Genomic DNA, 15,958 nt, shown 5'->3' on the forward strand with positions numbered 1-15,958 from the left:
CCCTGCTCCAAAGGGAAAGCCAGGAGCAGCACAAGCTCTGCTGCATTTAAGAGCTCCGTTTGGGGCTAGGACTTGCACTTTAAGCAGACCTCAAGTATGAAATTCAGAGGTTCAGGGTGCGGGCTATAGGCTATGTAAGTGGTGCCCTGATCCCTGTATTTGAAGTCCCTCTTAACTTTGATATTCAAGCACTGAAGATTGAACAAGTAGCCAGCTGTCAAAAAACCAAAACATTTTCCCAGATATTGGACAGACACACCATAACATTTCAGGAAGTCTTTCCGGAGACATTCAGCAGTGGCTGACAGCATCTCAGTTTTCAGCTTTGGATCTGATGAATGTGTTATTCTTCCATTGCTGAACTTTCTCAGAATATTCATTATGGCATACACTTCACATGCCACCACACTTTCATTTTCCAAGCACAGCACAGTATCACTGAAAACTTTCAGGGCATTCTGGAGGAAAAACAGATGAACCTCAACTTTGCTAGGCCCTTCACCTTGTTCACCATTTTCCATGTCGGAAAACAGCATTCATAGAGATTTTGGATACTCATCACTGCCCAGACAAAGCCTGCCATGTATTTACAAGCCTGTTTACAGCAGGGAAAAGACTGAACCAGTGTGTCAGAATGTGGTGCAGTAAAGTGGCATAGTCCATATTCACAACGTCAAATACATCCTTCTTTTTATCAGAGTATAAAGATGTATCTCAAAAGGAGTACCTTTGGCCAGCCTAGGGGGTTGTGGAAAGTCCCACCACTGACCAAGTTGCATCCATTGTCACAGGCATACATTAGTATTCTTGTAGAGTCTACCAGGTGTTATTGTGCTTCATCAACAATAAACCTGGCTGGGTGACTTCATATCTTATCAGGTATTGTGATCATTGGGTGGATCGCTCAAGGTCCACTCTGCCAACTGTCTGCAATGAGCTCGGACAACACAGAGGGACAACACATTGTGACAAATTCCACCTCTGCCTTGGTGGGTCCTGCACTTTCTGGTGGATTTGCTCACCTTAGAGGTTCACGGCAGCCCTCAGTTTGGCCACTTTTGCTACCAGCTCAAACCTGCCATTCACTAAGCTAACCTCATAACTGGCCAGCATGGGGGAAAGGGAGGAGAACAATCCTCATAGTCTCTGTTGTCCCACGTGGTGGGTCGGGGACAGGCCAGAGACCTTCCTCTCTGATATGACTCATATTCCAGGTCAACACCTCTTGTGTCAAATAGGGAGTTGCAGGGATGTGATTGCAGAGCCGTTGGCCATTATGTAAATATGTTGTAAAATAATGGTTATGGGACAAGAAATTAAAAACTCTGGATGAGATGGCTTCTCTAGCTGATGATTTGAGCAAACACAGGCATCTATTGTGAAAAAAAAAAAAACACACAGTGAGAAGGCTTTAAACTTGGTAGGACACAAGGTTCAAGTTTTACTCCTGGGAAGAAAGAGGCTGGCTGAAAATCTGGGCACTCACCTCCCCATTCTTAAAATCCCTGATCTAAATCTCCTGTAAAAACAGAAGATCTGAGAATGTGCTATCATTGTAATTCCACTGATCACCTGAGGAATAAATGCCCTGTGCTGGAGGGAAGCAGGAAATAGGTATCTTATGTGAATTCTACCACCCTGAGCACAGAAGCCCCCCATTAATCTGTCACTTGTCACACTGGGTTTCTAAAATGGGCCTTTGCACAAGGCATGAAGCACACAAAGGCTGCTAGCATTAATGGCAGGGAACACCTTGGGTGGGAACATACAGGGCAGAAATTTGTGTGGTTAGGTGAAATGTAGTACAAGAAGGGGTCATACTGCCAGGACAGATTCCACAGTTTTTCTAATTTTTTTTTTTACTTTAGGTCAGGCCACTTTTGGATAGCATCCACTTTGGCCTGTGGGGGGTTGATAGTTCCTTGACCCACCTGGTGTCCAAGGTAAGTCACTCTGTTTAGGCCTATTTGACACTTTTTAGCCTTAACAGTTAGTCCTGCCTCCCTTACGCTCTCGAAGACTTTTTGTAGATGCTCCAGGTAGGTCAAGGAACTATCAACCCCCTACAGGACAAAGTGGATGCTATCCAAAAGTGGCCTGTCCCAAAGTCAAAAAAAAAGGTCCAATCCTTCTTAGGCTTGGCCAGATATTACAGGTGATTCGTACCTCACTACAGCCAGATCGCTGCCCCACTGACAGACCTAACCAAAAAGAAACAGCCAAAGGCAGTTCAGTGGACTGAAGAGTGTCAGAAGACCTTTAACCAGCTTAAAGCGACACTCATGTCTGACCCTGTACTAAGGGCCCCAAACTTTGACAAACCATTCCTAGTAACCACAGATGCGTCTGAGTGTGGTGTGGGAGCAGTTTTAATGCAGGAAGGACCGGATCAAGAATTCCATCCTGTCGTGTTTCTCAGCAAAAAAACTGTCTGAGAGGGAAAGCCACTGGTCAATCCGTACCATTGTGTACGCGCTGGAAAAGCTATGCCCATACATTTGGGGACGGCATTTCCACCCGCAAACAGACCATGCTGCACTACAGTGGCTTCATACCGTCAAGGACAACAACAAAAAACTTCTTTGGTGGACTTTAGCTCTCCAAGATTTTGATTTTGAAATACAACACATCTCAGGAGCTTCTAACAAAGTGACTGATGCACTCTCCAATGAAAGTTTCCCAGAATCAACTGGTTAAAATCTTCCTTGAGATGTGGAAAATATTGTTAGTTTTTATATAGTCAGTAGTACATCTAAAGGTACATGTGTCTAATTGACTCTGTTTTCTCCTAGAGCTCCAGGAAGAAATCACAGCCAGTGTGGAACCAGCTGTCCGACACTATCTGCAATTTGGGGGGCGTGTCATAAATATAAAGGGAAGGGTAACAGTAAGGCTTGTAACAAGCCTTCTTGTGTATAGTACTATAAAATCCCTCCTGGCCAGAGGCACAAAATCCTTTTACCTATAAAGGTTAAGAAGCTCAGGTAACCTGGCTGGCACCTGACCAAAAGGACCAATAAGGGGACAAGATACTTTCAAATCTGGGGGTGGGGGGAGGTGGTTTTGGTTTGTCTGTTCTGAGTGCTTGCCAGACACAGATCAAGGAAGCAAGCAATCCAACTCCATTAGAATCAGTAAGTATTAGCAAGGGAATGCATTAGCTTATTTTTGTTTTGGCTTGTGATTTTATATGTGCTGAGAGGAAGGTGTATTCCTGGTTTTCTTTTTGTAAATTTAAAGTTTGGCCTAGAGGGAAATCCTCTGTGTTTTGAATCTGATTGTCCTGTAAAATTACCTTCCATTCTGATTTTACAGAGGTGCTTCTTTTACTTTTTTTTTCTTTATAATAAAGTTCTGTTTTTTTAAGAATCTGGTTGGCTTTTTAGTGTCCTACAAACCCAAGGGTCTGGTTTTGCTCACCTTGTTTATTTTTCAAGCCTCCCCAGGAAGTGTGGGGGGGGTGTGGGCCTGGGGGGATATTTTATGGGAATAGGAACTCCAAGTGGTCCTTTCCTTGATTCTTGGTCTTAATCACTTGGTGGTAGCAGCATACTTCAGTCCATGGACAAATAGAAATTTATTCCTTGGGGAAGTTTTTAACCTAAGCTGGTAGAAATAAGTTTAGGGAGTCTTTCATGCGGGTCCCCACATCTGTAGCCTAGAGTTCAGAGTGGGGAGGGAACCCTGACAACCCTAAATTCAGTCTGGGCAGGACCTGTGAGAATTTGCAATAAGAGAAGTCCCACTGTTTATCAGCTAGAAATCCAGTCAGAGAAGAAAACCACACTGAAATGGTTCCACTCCTCACAGCTGAAAAGTTGGAAAGGAGAAAACCCTGATAGGTTCCAAACAAATTAAAATTACTGCACATGCTAGACCCCAAGAGGGCGTTTGGAGCACAGTGAGAAAAAAAAAATCAAGAGCTCACCCCCGAGAAAGGGAGAGGGAGAACTCAGCTGCATGGTTTGAGCATAAGTTAATGTTTAGTTTTTGTTATTGTGTAACCTCCTGCTACATAGGGAGGGGGGAAAGTTTTGTTTTATTTTTCAGATGAAGAGCATAGAGGCTGAAACATTTTGGAGGTGAGGCATTCCTGTGTCTGCTGCTGTTGAACTACAGCTGTGCTTCTTTGATGGTGTGACTCCAGAAACTATTGTATTCAAGGTGAGGGGACATTTCCCATGGCAGGACATGCTTCCATGCTGATGATGCTCATTAAAAAAAAGCATTAATTAAATTTGTGACTGAACTCCTTGGGGGAGAATTGTATGTCTCCTATTCTGTTTTACCCACATTCTGCCCTATATTTCATGTATCAGAAGGGTAGCTGTGTTAGTCTGTGTCCACAAAAACAATGAGGAGTCTGGTGGCACCCCGAAGTCTAACAGCTTTATTTGGGCATAAGCTTTCGTGGGCAAAAAGTCCCCTTCATCAGATGCATGGAGTGAAAATTACAGATACAGGCATAAATATACTGGCACATGAAAAGAAGGGCGTTACCTTACAAGTGGAGAACCAGTGTTGACAGGTCCAATTCAGTCAGGGTGGATGTGGCCCACTCCCAATAGTTGATGAGGAGGTGTCAATACCAAGACAGGGGAAATTGCTTTTGCAGTGAGCCAGCCACTCCCAGTCCCTAGTCAAGCCCAAATTAATCGTGTTAAGTTTGCAAATGAATTGCAGCTCTGCAGTTTTTCTTTGGAGTCTGTTTTTGAAGTTTTTTTGTTGAAGAAGTATGGCTACTTTTAAATCTGTAACGGAGTGCCCAGGGAGATTGGAGTGTTCTCCTACTGGCTTTTGAATGTTACCATTCCCGATGTCTGATTTGTGTCCATTCATTCTTTTATGTACAGCCTGTCTGGTTTGGCCAATGTCCATGGTTGAGAGGCACATGATGGCATATATCACACTGGTAGATGTGCAGGTGAATGAGCCACTGATGGTATGGCTGATGTTGTTGGGTCCTCTGATGGTGTTGCTAGAGTAGATATGGGGACAGTCTGTGGCTGGGATATTGTGTCCATCAGCTACTCTAACCAGCCCTCCCATCACTGAGCAGCCACCTCCACCCTGTACAACCCCGCTTCAGCAGATCCTGTGACAGGCCATAGTAGCATTTCGCTGATGAACCTGTGCTAGCCGTGAGCTGGAGAGGGACATAGAGAAGATGTAGAGGCAGAGAGATTGTGGGAGGGTGGGCCTAGCTCAGAGTGGATCACTCAGATCTCTGCCTAACTTTGGGGATCCCTGGATTCTGGGTCCCCTTTTCATTCCTCAGGGAGAAGGGAAGGGACCTCCCCTCTTGGCATGATCCGAGGGAAATCCATAGGGAATCTTGTGGAATATCCTTTCCCTTATTATTAGTATTTATTATTTATTTCAGCAGATCACAGCTTTGACAGCATCATCGTTACCACTCGGCCGCCCTGAGGTAGCCCTGTGATTAATCAGAACCATACGAACAGTGATGACAAGCCCGGATTCCAGTAAGAGAGCCTGCAGCTGGGCTGGTGCTGCAGTCCAATTAGGTAGCATCAGCATGCGTCCCCTGTGAATTGGTCTCCTGCAGTTTGCCATTCGCTGTGATGACGGATAAAGATGGTACACACTAAGTCAAGCAGCTGACATTCCCTAATGGCCAAGTGGTCCCCAAGGAAAAGTGCAGGCATGCTTCATAAAGACACCTGCCTCCCCATCTGAACAGATACGGCCTGCTGCCCATGCAATCTCCTCTATGACTCCTTGTCATTTAGGGTGAAGACCTCTGGTGTCAGCGGATCCCCATCTAGCAGGAATTGGGTACGTTGGCAGGTTTCACTCTCTTTAAAATGTGAAGTGGAGGGGAAAGGCTGGAAGCTGTTTCCACTGGCAGATGTTCAGTGCAGCTGCAGGGGACTCAGCAGGGCTGTCAGCGTGACTCAGTGACGGGGCTGGAGGGCAGGCAGCACTAGGTAGCTTGGGAACCCCTCCCCCACATCTGCTCATGCTGCATGGTGGGTTATTCGGGTTACACAGAAATCTGAGATTGGAAGCAACCTCAGTGGGTTAAAACCCTGATGCCCCGAGTCAGAATTTCTCAAGGGGTCCTATTTCTACCACTGCCATGTGCTCTCGACCCAATTCTGCCAGAGGCTGAGCAAGAGGAGACCCAAGGAATATCAGTGAGTAGTTCCCAGATCACCTCATGTTTATTTGCCTCTGGAAATGTTATTAGGAAATGTATTTTTAATTATTTTATTCTCTGATTTGACTGTGAGCGCAGGAATTCAGATCTGTGTTGCTCTGTGGTAACAAGTCTGACAGGGATTATTTCTGTTTTCTGATTGGCTGAGGGCTCTAGAATCTCTGCCCTATAGAGTTACAGGGCTACCAGCATCTCTGCCCCCTCTCTGGTCTCCAAGTGCCTTCCCTCTCATGGGGTGGAAACCCACAATCCTCCCACCCTCAGACTGGGCCTTGGGCTACCACACACTGCGGGTCAACTGTGCTTGCCAAGCAGGTCCCAGTGGGTTTGACACCTGTGGTTCTTCCCTCTGGGAGTGGTGAGATGAGTGGTCAGCCAGCGTTCTTGAACCAAAATACGGTTTAATCTGAAGAGTAGGAAGAAAGTGTAACATGGGAGAATAAAAGGGTTTTCAAAGAACTGTATGTACATGTCTCTGATACCAAGCCCTGAAACTCTGATGGGGATCCAGGCAGGCCGAGGGCCTTCAGATTTCCCGAGCAGTGTTTGTGAGTGTCAGTCCAAAGAGCTTCTCAGCAACCGCTGCCCCACTTCTGGACAGACTCCCAGTCCTGGCAATACACACAGTGTAACATGGCTGGAGCCTGGAAATAGGCTCTTACCAGCTTGTACCTCTGGTGTTGTCTCTCAGCTTCCCTGAAGTGCTGACTGAGAGATGGCTTTTCTTGATCTCTTACTTCCCAACCTCCTTGTTTTCCAGCAGTCTCTTATTAAAGTAAGAGCAGCCATACCAGTTTAACCTAAGATAGCCTTGACATAAACATCCCAATTGTAACCCAATATACCTGTAGAGCAAATATCCCCAGAACTGGGTTTAACATATGCACTCATTATGGCAGCTCAGCTCCATGTCTGTCCCAATACCGTTCCCAGGTGGTATGGATTTTGTGAATACAGGACAGAGGCAGTCAGTGAGAAAGAGCAGTAGACTACTTTTGTGTGTGAAATGAAGTTGCATTTCAATGAACTCTCATGCAATTGACTTTGAAATCCATGTCCTGCAAACCCTTATCGTGTCTGAATAACAGGTGCTGAGGTTTCTATGTACTACAAAGTGAGAGCTCAGGGACTCAATATTATCTACACTGACCCCACTCCAGATACAGGCTACAGACTGACAGAACAGAACCTGAGGAGAACGAGTCAGCTGTTGACCCAGGGACAGAGGAGCTACTAGACATCTTTTTTTCTGACAAGTGACTGAGTGGGGGCTGAAATGCATGACCTGTTCAGGTTCTGAAGAAATCCAGGTGACAGACACTACATTTGTAGACCCACTCTAACCTGGTAAATAATCTCTGAAAGAAAATCAGAGGGGAAAGAATGGGTTGACATGTGTGTGCTAAAGTACAGATGTGTAAATATTACAAGCCAAAACTTCTCATTGTTAGACAAATTTTATAAATCAAACTGTCATGACATGCCTGTATATTGAAAGCCAGCAGCAGAGTTGTTGGAATCTCTACAGGATGGAGCAGTGGTAACTTTACTGCTTAATGGCTTTTGCTTTCAAAAGTATATCAGAAGTACTCCACATACTGTTTGTTTATGGTATGAAATAGTTTTCAGTGAATAGTTGCATGATACCGTCTCCTGCTGACTGACCAGAAGCTGTTTCTAACACTTACATTCAGGGTCATAAACACAATCCATCTGCAATACCTGGGCAACACTGTCCAAAAAGTCCTGTGAGAACAGAACCGCTGGTCCGTGTTTCAGCAAAGAGTGGAGTTGAGGTACAGGAAAGGGGAGTGTAATAGTGGTTGTATGTAACCTACCCCCATAACCTCTTACATGAGCATGGCTGAAGGAACTTCCACACTCAGCTAGATATTAGTGAAAACCTAGTGTTTGCAGTCTTCACCCATCTGTGAAGCGAACCCCCAGCACAAAGCTGAAGTAACTGTCTGGCTTTGCTTGTAACTTACCAGGTATATACAGACCCGTGTATGGGGAAAGGATGCAGGTCCTGTGAGGAGGTAGAGAAGCCTTCAGGATGATAAAACTCTCTAGATTTTGTCAACACTAACCAGGCAAAGCACTTCAGTTGTCTTGGAGGGATTCTTGGGGGTCAGAGTGTATCACCGGGAGCATTTCGTAAGGGACAGTTAATACAGCTCCGTTCTGATCGAATTTACACATGTGACGCTGTAAATGTCAATGTTACTGAATTCAGAACCAGGACCTGAAAATTTATCCAATATACTGGAAAGAGGCAATGACATAATTTGGACTCTCCGGAGTGGACAAAATAATATGTGTATATATATATATATAATATAATGAGGCAATGAAACATGTTTATAAATAGTGTGGCAAAATACCTTGTTCATCTCAGTAGGCTCAGTCCTTTTTAGCTTTGGAGACTCAGGTTTGGGGCAAGACGAATCCTTACAGGTGGCACAGAGTCCTGTTACTCCTCTCCTCAGTCAGTCCCTAGTATTTGTTTTCCTTCCCTTCTGGGGAGTGAGTGCAGCCTCCCTACTGGGAAGGTCGTAACAGTTTGTCCATGAGCCTTTGGAAAGTAGCGGGCACCCCATGCAACCCAAAGGGGAGGACAGTGTACTGATATAGTCCCTCTGGAGTTGCAAAGGCCGTCTTCTCTTTATCAGCCTTGGCCAGGGGGACCTGCCAATAGCCCTTGGTCAGGTCAAGTGTAGACATAAACCATGCTTTTCCAAAACTGTCAATTAGCTCATCTATCTGGGGTACAGGGTACACATCTGTCATAAAAATAAAGGGAAGGGCAAACCCCTTCAAAATCCCTCCTGGCCAGAGGAAAAATCCTCTCACCTGTAAAGGGTTAAGAAGCTAAAGGTAACCTCGCTGGCACCTGATCAAAATGACCAATGAGGAGACAAGATACTTTCAAAAGCTGGGTGGAGGGAGAAAAACAAAGGGTCTGGGTCTGTCTGTATGCTGCTTTTGCCGGGGACAGAACAGGAATGGAGTCTTAGAACTTTTAGTAAGTAATCTAGCTAGGTATGTGTTAGATTATGATTTCTTTAAATGGCTGAGAAAAGAACTGTGCTGAATAGAATGACTATTCCTGTCTATGTGTCCTTTTTGTAACTTAAGGTTTTGCCTAGAGGGATTCTCTATGTTTTGAATCTAATTACCCTGTAAGGTATCTACCGTCCTGATTTTACAGAGGTGATTCCTTTACTTCTATTAAAAGTCTTCTTGTAAGAAAACTGAATGCTTTTTCATTGTTCTCAGATCCAAGGGTTTGGGTCTGTGGTCACCTATGCAAATTGGTGAGGATTTTAACCAAACCTTTCCCAGGAAGTGGGGTGCAAGGGTTGGGAGGATTTTGGGGGAAAAGATGTGTCCAAACTACGTTTCCCAGTAAACCCAATTAAAGTTTGGTGGTAGCATTGGAAATCCAAGGGCATAGGATAAAATTAATTTGTACCTTGGGGAAGTTTTAACCTAAGCTGGTAAAAGTAAGCTTAGGAGATTTTCATGCAGGTCCCCACATCTGTACCCTAGAGTTCAGAGTGGGGAAGGAACCTTGACAGCATCAAACTGGGACACCTCTGTCAACTTTCGGAAGTCGTTGCAGAACCTCATGCTGCCATCCAGCTTAGGCACTAAAATCACTAGGCTTGACCATTGGCTAGGAGATTCTTCAATGACTCCTAAGGCCAGCATTTTCCTGACCTCTGTCCTGATGTCCTGTCTTTTGGCCTCCGGGATCCGGTATGGCTTGACGTTCACTTTCACTCCCGGCCCTGTGAGGATGTGATGGTGAACCTCAGTAGTCCTGCCTGGCTTTTCTGAGAACACATCCTGATTGCATTTAATCAAGCTGATCACTTCAGATCGTTGCTCCGGAGTCAACTCCGGGGATATTCCCACTTGGTCTGGCAGGTTGCTTTTAAGGGATATGTCCCGAGTGCAACCACATGCGTTTCTCTATCCTGCCATGGTTTCAGCAGGTTTATATGGTAGATCTGCTCCAGCTTCCGGCTGTCGGACCTTATAGTCAACTTCTCCTATGGCTTCTATTATCTCATGTGGCCCCTGCCACCTGGCCTGGACCTTGCTCTCTGCCATGGGTATGAGCACCATTACCCGGTCTCCCACCTGGAACTTCCGGATCATTGCTTGGCGATTGTAGTATGCCCGTTGGGCCCCTTGGGCCTTCTCCAGGTGTTCGCGTACGGGGGGGGGGGGGGGACTTGGGCTATCCTGTCTTTCATTTGCAATACATGTTCAATGATGTTTCTCCCGGTGTTCAGATGTTCCTCCCAGCCCTCTTTGGCCATGTCCCATATGCCCCTGGGGTGGCGGTCATATATCAGTTCGAATGGGGAGAATCCAGTGGAAGCTTGGAGAACCTCCCATACAGCAAACAGCAAATAAGGCAGCAGGGTGTCCCAGTCTTTCCCGTCGTGACTAACCACTTTCTGTAGCATGTTCTTCAATGTTCTATTGAAGCGTTCAACAAGACCATCAGTCTGGGGATGATAGACTGACATCCTGAGGGTCTGTATATGGAGCATTGTACATAGTTCCTTTATTAACTTAGACACAAAGAGGGTCCCTTCATCCATCAGGATCTCTTTAGGTATCCCCACTCTGGAAAAAATCCAGACTAATTCTTTGGCTATGGCCTTGGACATGGTGTTCCGTAGGGGTACGGCCTTGGGATATCGGGAGGCATAATCTAGTACTACCAGAATGTACTGATGACCCCAGGCTGACTTCTCCAGTGGCTCTACTAGATCCATAGCTATTCGCTCGAATGGGATTTCAATAATTGGTATAGGTACCCAAGGCCCATGTAACTGACATTCTGGACAGGAGGTACAATATCGCCGGACAGCCGCATAAATGCCGGACCAAAAAAAACCTCTGAAGAATCCGATCAAGGGTCTTATCTACCCCGAGATGGCCCCAAAAGATGGCTGTGGGCCAGATCCATCACGCCCCTCTGATGGTTCTGTGGGACCAAGAGTTGTTCTACGACTTGCTCTTGGACCTGGACTACTCTGTATAGCAGATCACCCTTAATCACATAATATGGCCCTGGGCCCTTGACTCTCCCCTCCACGGGGACCCCATTTACCTCAACTACTTCTTTACAAATATTGCTGTATATTGGATCATTGGTCTGATCCTGACCAAAGTTCCTGAGTGAGGTCCCCATTTGTCCAAACTCAGGGGGATGTACCTCTGTCTCCCCCTTGGGGAAAACTCCCAGGGAACAAGGTCCGGCTATTGGGTCATTGATCTCCTGCCCCACCCCACTGTCCGTTGAGCCACATCTTTCCCCTACAAGTATAGATTTCTGGTACTGGATCAAGATCCTCATTCCCCTCCTTTTATCCGCCCTCCGTTCCCTCCGAGGCTTCTGGGGCTTTCCCAGCGGGGAGAACAAATCCTGGCCAAATACGTGGAAGGCCGGGGGAGTGTTATCTATCTGGGCCACCCCCTGGGTCCTGGGTTCATTATTTTCTTCCACCTTCTCCCCAGGGAGTAGGCTATCAAATTCCGGGAAGTCTTGTCCAATAAGGACTGGGTAGGGGAGTTTCAGAACTACTCCCACCGTCACCTTAGTGGGGTTTCCGAGAACTTCTATTTTTACAGGGATGGTCGGGTAGTAACTGACATCCCTATGCACACAGGATATTCCTGAGTGTTTGGCCCAGGATAGTTGGTCCTGCCTGACCAGCCTTCCCGAGACCAGAGTGATTGCACTTCCCAAGTCACTAACGCAGTGGTCTCTATACCATTCATCTTAACGGGTCCAGTGTATCTATGAGGGACCATTGCAACCCCTACTAGACTTATTAGATCACATGGTCCCCCTATATCTCCCAGTTTGCACTGCATGGGCTCTTCTAGATTTGGGCATTGGGTAGCGATATGCCCCAATTCGTCACATGCATAACATCAGTACCCTGCTCGGGGCAGCCCCTGGTTTTTTGGGCTACTGGGCTTTATCCCCTGAGCATTTCTCCCCCCAGTCCTCAAGTCTCTCCAGGACCTCTGACTGCTCTTCAGCCTCCTTCCTCCCTTGCCCTGGTGCTAGGGCAAACTGGGACCTCGATGCAGAGACTTGTCTCTGATTCTGGTGCCTTCCTTCCCTGGTGGGATGCAAAAGGTCTTCGGCTGCTAGGTGTCTCTCTACGAGGGCAACTAGTTCATTATAGGAGGAGGAATTGTTTTGCCAGACTCACCCCCGTATGTCCAGTGGCAACCCCCTCATGTACCTGTCCAACACAAGGATTTCCACTATCTTCTGTGGCCCATGGTTCTGGGGCAGAGCCACTTCCAGGTGAGGTGGTTTAAATCAAATAGCTGGGACCTCGGCAGTTTGCTGTCCTGGTATTTCCACTCATGGAAGTGCTGGGCCCGTATGGCTGATTTCACACTTGACCTTGCCAGAATTTCCACCTTCAGCTGGGGTAATCCATAGCTGTCTCTGTGGTCATGTCAAAATAGGCCTTCTGGGGCTCCCCACACAGAAATGGAGCCAGGATACCTGCCCACTGGTCTTGGGGACAGGCCTCCCACAGTGCCATCCTCTCGAAGGCGAGGAGATAGGCCTCTATATTGTCATATGTAGTCATCTTCTGTAAATAGTTGCTTACCCGCAGCGGCCGGATCCCCTGGGGCCCGTGCGTCAGCATGGTCAGGGCTTTTAACTGGTTCACTACTTCAGTCAGGGTGGCTCGATCTTGGGTGGCGTGGTTCATCAGTAATTGGTTCGTCTCCTGTTGGACACATACTGACTCTTGCTGGGCAGCCATCTGCACCCTGGTAGCCTCTTGTTGAGCCACAGTGGCCTGTACCAATGCCTTCACTACATCCTCCATTTCTGTGTGTGTGTGTGTGTGTGTGTGAGATTTACCCTGCCCTGAGATGGCTTGCCACAGAGCCTTATTCACTCACCACATCCCACTTCTGACACCAAGTGTGGCAAAATACCTTGTTCGCCTCAGTAGGTTCAGTCCCTTTTAGCCTTGGACACTCAGGTTTGGGGCAAGGCAAATCCTTATAGGTGGCACAGGGTCCTGCTACTCATCTCATCAGTCAGTCCCTTGTGCTTGTTTTCCTTCCCTTCTGGGGAGTGAGTGCAGCCTCCCTACTGGGAAGGTCTGGTGTCTTGCTGCAAACAGCCTACTGGCAGCTTCCCTGCTCCTCTCACTCCTTCACTCTGCCCCTCCAACCACCCAGGGGAGGGTTTAAAAAGGTCCCAAGTAGTTGGAGTCAGCTGAACCTAATTGGTTCCCTAGCAACCTGTTTTCCAGCTGAACCTTATTGCCCAGTGGTTCTCTCTCCACAGTGGATAGGGAGGTGCCTTTTAATCCCCTGGGACTAATTACTACCCCCCTTTTGTAGCTGTTTGTCCTGGGTTTACCACAATAGCTTCTATGCAGCACAGATAAATACAATGACCATTATCACCATGTGTTTACACACATGTCATGATACAATGGGGCACACTCAGACATGGAGGGCAAGAAACTGTGTGTGTGGTAAAGTCACAACTGTAAAATCACATAGTGCTCAAGTAGGCTGTGGAACTCCCAGCCACAAGATATCAATGGGACCAAGAACTCAGAGAGATTCAAAGAGGAATGGGATGTTCATATGGCTAAGCAGAAAATTAAATTACAATAATGGGAGTTTTTAAAAGAATCTGTAAGGGCTTTAAACCTTCTTTATTTATACCAAAAATATGTCTCTAACTAGTAGGTGTCAGGGGGAAACATTCCCTGAGAGCAGTTTATCTCATAGTTGCCTAATGCAGAGCTTCTTGGATTGTCCTCTACAGCATCTGGAACTGACCACTGGATATTGAGCTATACGGACTACAGGTCTGATCCAATCTGGCAATGCCTATCTTCCTATCAGTGATGAAGAACCAAGACAATATTTTTGCTAATCTTCCTTCAGCTCATGGGATTCTCTAGCCTTCCCCTGAGATCAGAAACATGTCTAGTTAAATATTATCTAGTCTCCTGTTCTTTTTCTTTTCAGGAAAGAAAGCTCAAAACACCTCGGACCAGCCCAGTACATTATGTCAGCTCTCAATGACACCAAATTCAACTCTGCAGTCTTCCTTCTCACAGGGATACCTGGGCAGGAAGACATCTATCTCTGGATCTCTATCCCCTTCTGTTTCATGTATGTTATTTCGATATTAGGAAATTCAGTCATTCTGTTCATTATAAAAACAGATCCAAGCCTCCATGAGCCCATGTACATTTTCCTTTCCATGTTGGCTGTCACAGACCTTGGTTTATCGTTATCCACCATGCCAACGATACTGGGCATATACTTGTTTAACTCTAGGGAGATCAGCCTCGATGCCTGTTTTGCCCAGGTCTTCTTCATCCACTCACTTTCATTAACTGAATCCTCCATGCTGTTGCTGATGGCCTTTGACCGTTTTGTTGCAATCTGTAACCCACTGAGATACGCTTCCATCTTAACTCCACCAAGAATAGCCAAACTGGGACTGGTGTTTGTGCTAAGAGGGGTGGTCCTAGTATTCCCAGTCCCCTTTCTCCTTAAACGGTTCCGATATTGTCGAGCCAATATCCTCTCCCATTCCTACTGCCTGCACCAGGAGGTCATGAAGATGGCTTGTTCAGACATCACAGTCAACAGCATCTATGGATTGTCTGTTAAGCTCTTAACAGTTGGGTTGGATTTGTTCCTCATCTTTCTCTCTTATGTGATGATCATCAAAACAGTGCTGAGCGTCGCGTCCCCCATGGAGAGCCTCAGGGCCCTGAACACCTGCATGTCCCACCTCTGCGCCGTCTTGCTCTTCTTCACACCAGAAATTGGCTTATCTGTGATACACAGATTTGGGAACAACTCTTCTCACTTGCTTCAGATTCTCCTGGGCTATGTCTACCTGCTTGTCCCACCCCTGATGAACCCAATTGTGTACAGTGTGAAAAGCAAACACCTTCGTGCGAGGATAATCAGGGTATTCGTCAAATAAAGAGTCAGTTCATTACCTGGATCCTGTGCTGCTGATATGGGCATGAAATATACAGGCCACCTATTCCATCCTGGACACTTACGTCTGAGAGGACATGAGCTACTGATCTCCACTCTGTAGAGAGTGGTTCAGGTGGCGTCTAAGACCTGGAGCAATGGGTGATGGGCTGTCCCTAAACACTGTTGAGGGAGGGCAATGCACTGGTGGAATCAAACCAAGGCAGGCAGCAGCATTTCAAAATTGAATGAGTTCGTGGAGAGCCAGGGGACAGGTGAGATGTTGGCTAATAAAAAGCCACATCGGTGGCTGCTCCAATCTCACTATTCTTGTTGATGCAGTCAATAAAGAGAAGGGACTTGGAGGTTGTTTCCTATTGCCACCAGTCTGTAGCTGTTCCGTCTCTAGTTAAAAAACAAGTGCCCTGCAAAAAGGTGCAGGGCTGTCTTGCAGTCGCAGTCCTGGCCCTTCCTGAGAGCTCTGGGTGCTGCATGACCCATGGGTGCTGCACCAGCGATGGACAGGGGTTATTCAAGGGGCATGGAACCCATCCTTCCCCCACGCCCTCAGCCAGGTGCTTGTGACTGAGTCGTATCAGAGACATGATTAATGTCAGAGCCCCAGGAGAAGCCATTCACACAGCGCCCCCAGCTCACCTGTTGACGGCTCTGCACACCACACACCTGCTGAGCCCACTCCCCACCAAAGCAGGGCAGAGCTGGCTGTGTGAGTGAGGGCCTGACACA

The 15,958-nt window shown here is 46.7% G+C and overlaps 1 protein-coding gene across 1 annotated transcript; it reads left to right on the top strand.

Annotated features, from left to right (window-relative positions):
- The first annotated feature begins 14,279 nt into the window (after positions 1-14,279).
- LOC140915384 (olfactory receptor 51G2) lies at positions 14,280-15,215 on the top strand. The gene has a single exon (XM_073354994.1). The coding sequence runs from the start codon at positions 14,280-14,282 to the stop codon at positions 15,213-15,215; it is 936 nt and encodes a 311-aa protein (XP_073211095.1).
- The last annotated feature ends 743 nt before the right edge of the window (positions 15,216-15,958 follow it).

This window comes from Lepidochelys kempii, chromosome 1 (assembly GCF_965140285.1).
Source record: "Lepidochelys kempii isolate rLepKem1 chromosome 1, rLepKem1.hap1, whole genome shotgun sequence".
In the NCBI taxonomy this organism is placed as follows: Eukaryota; Metazoa; Chordata; order Testudines; family Cheloniidae; genus Lepidochelys; species Lepidochelys kempii.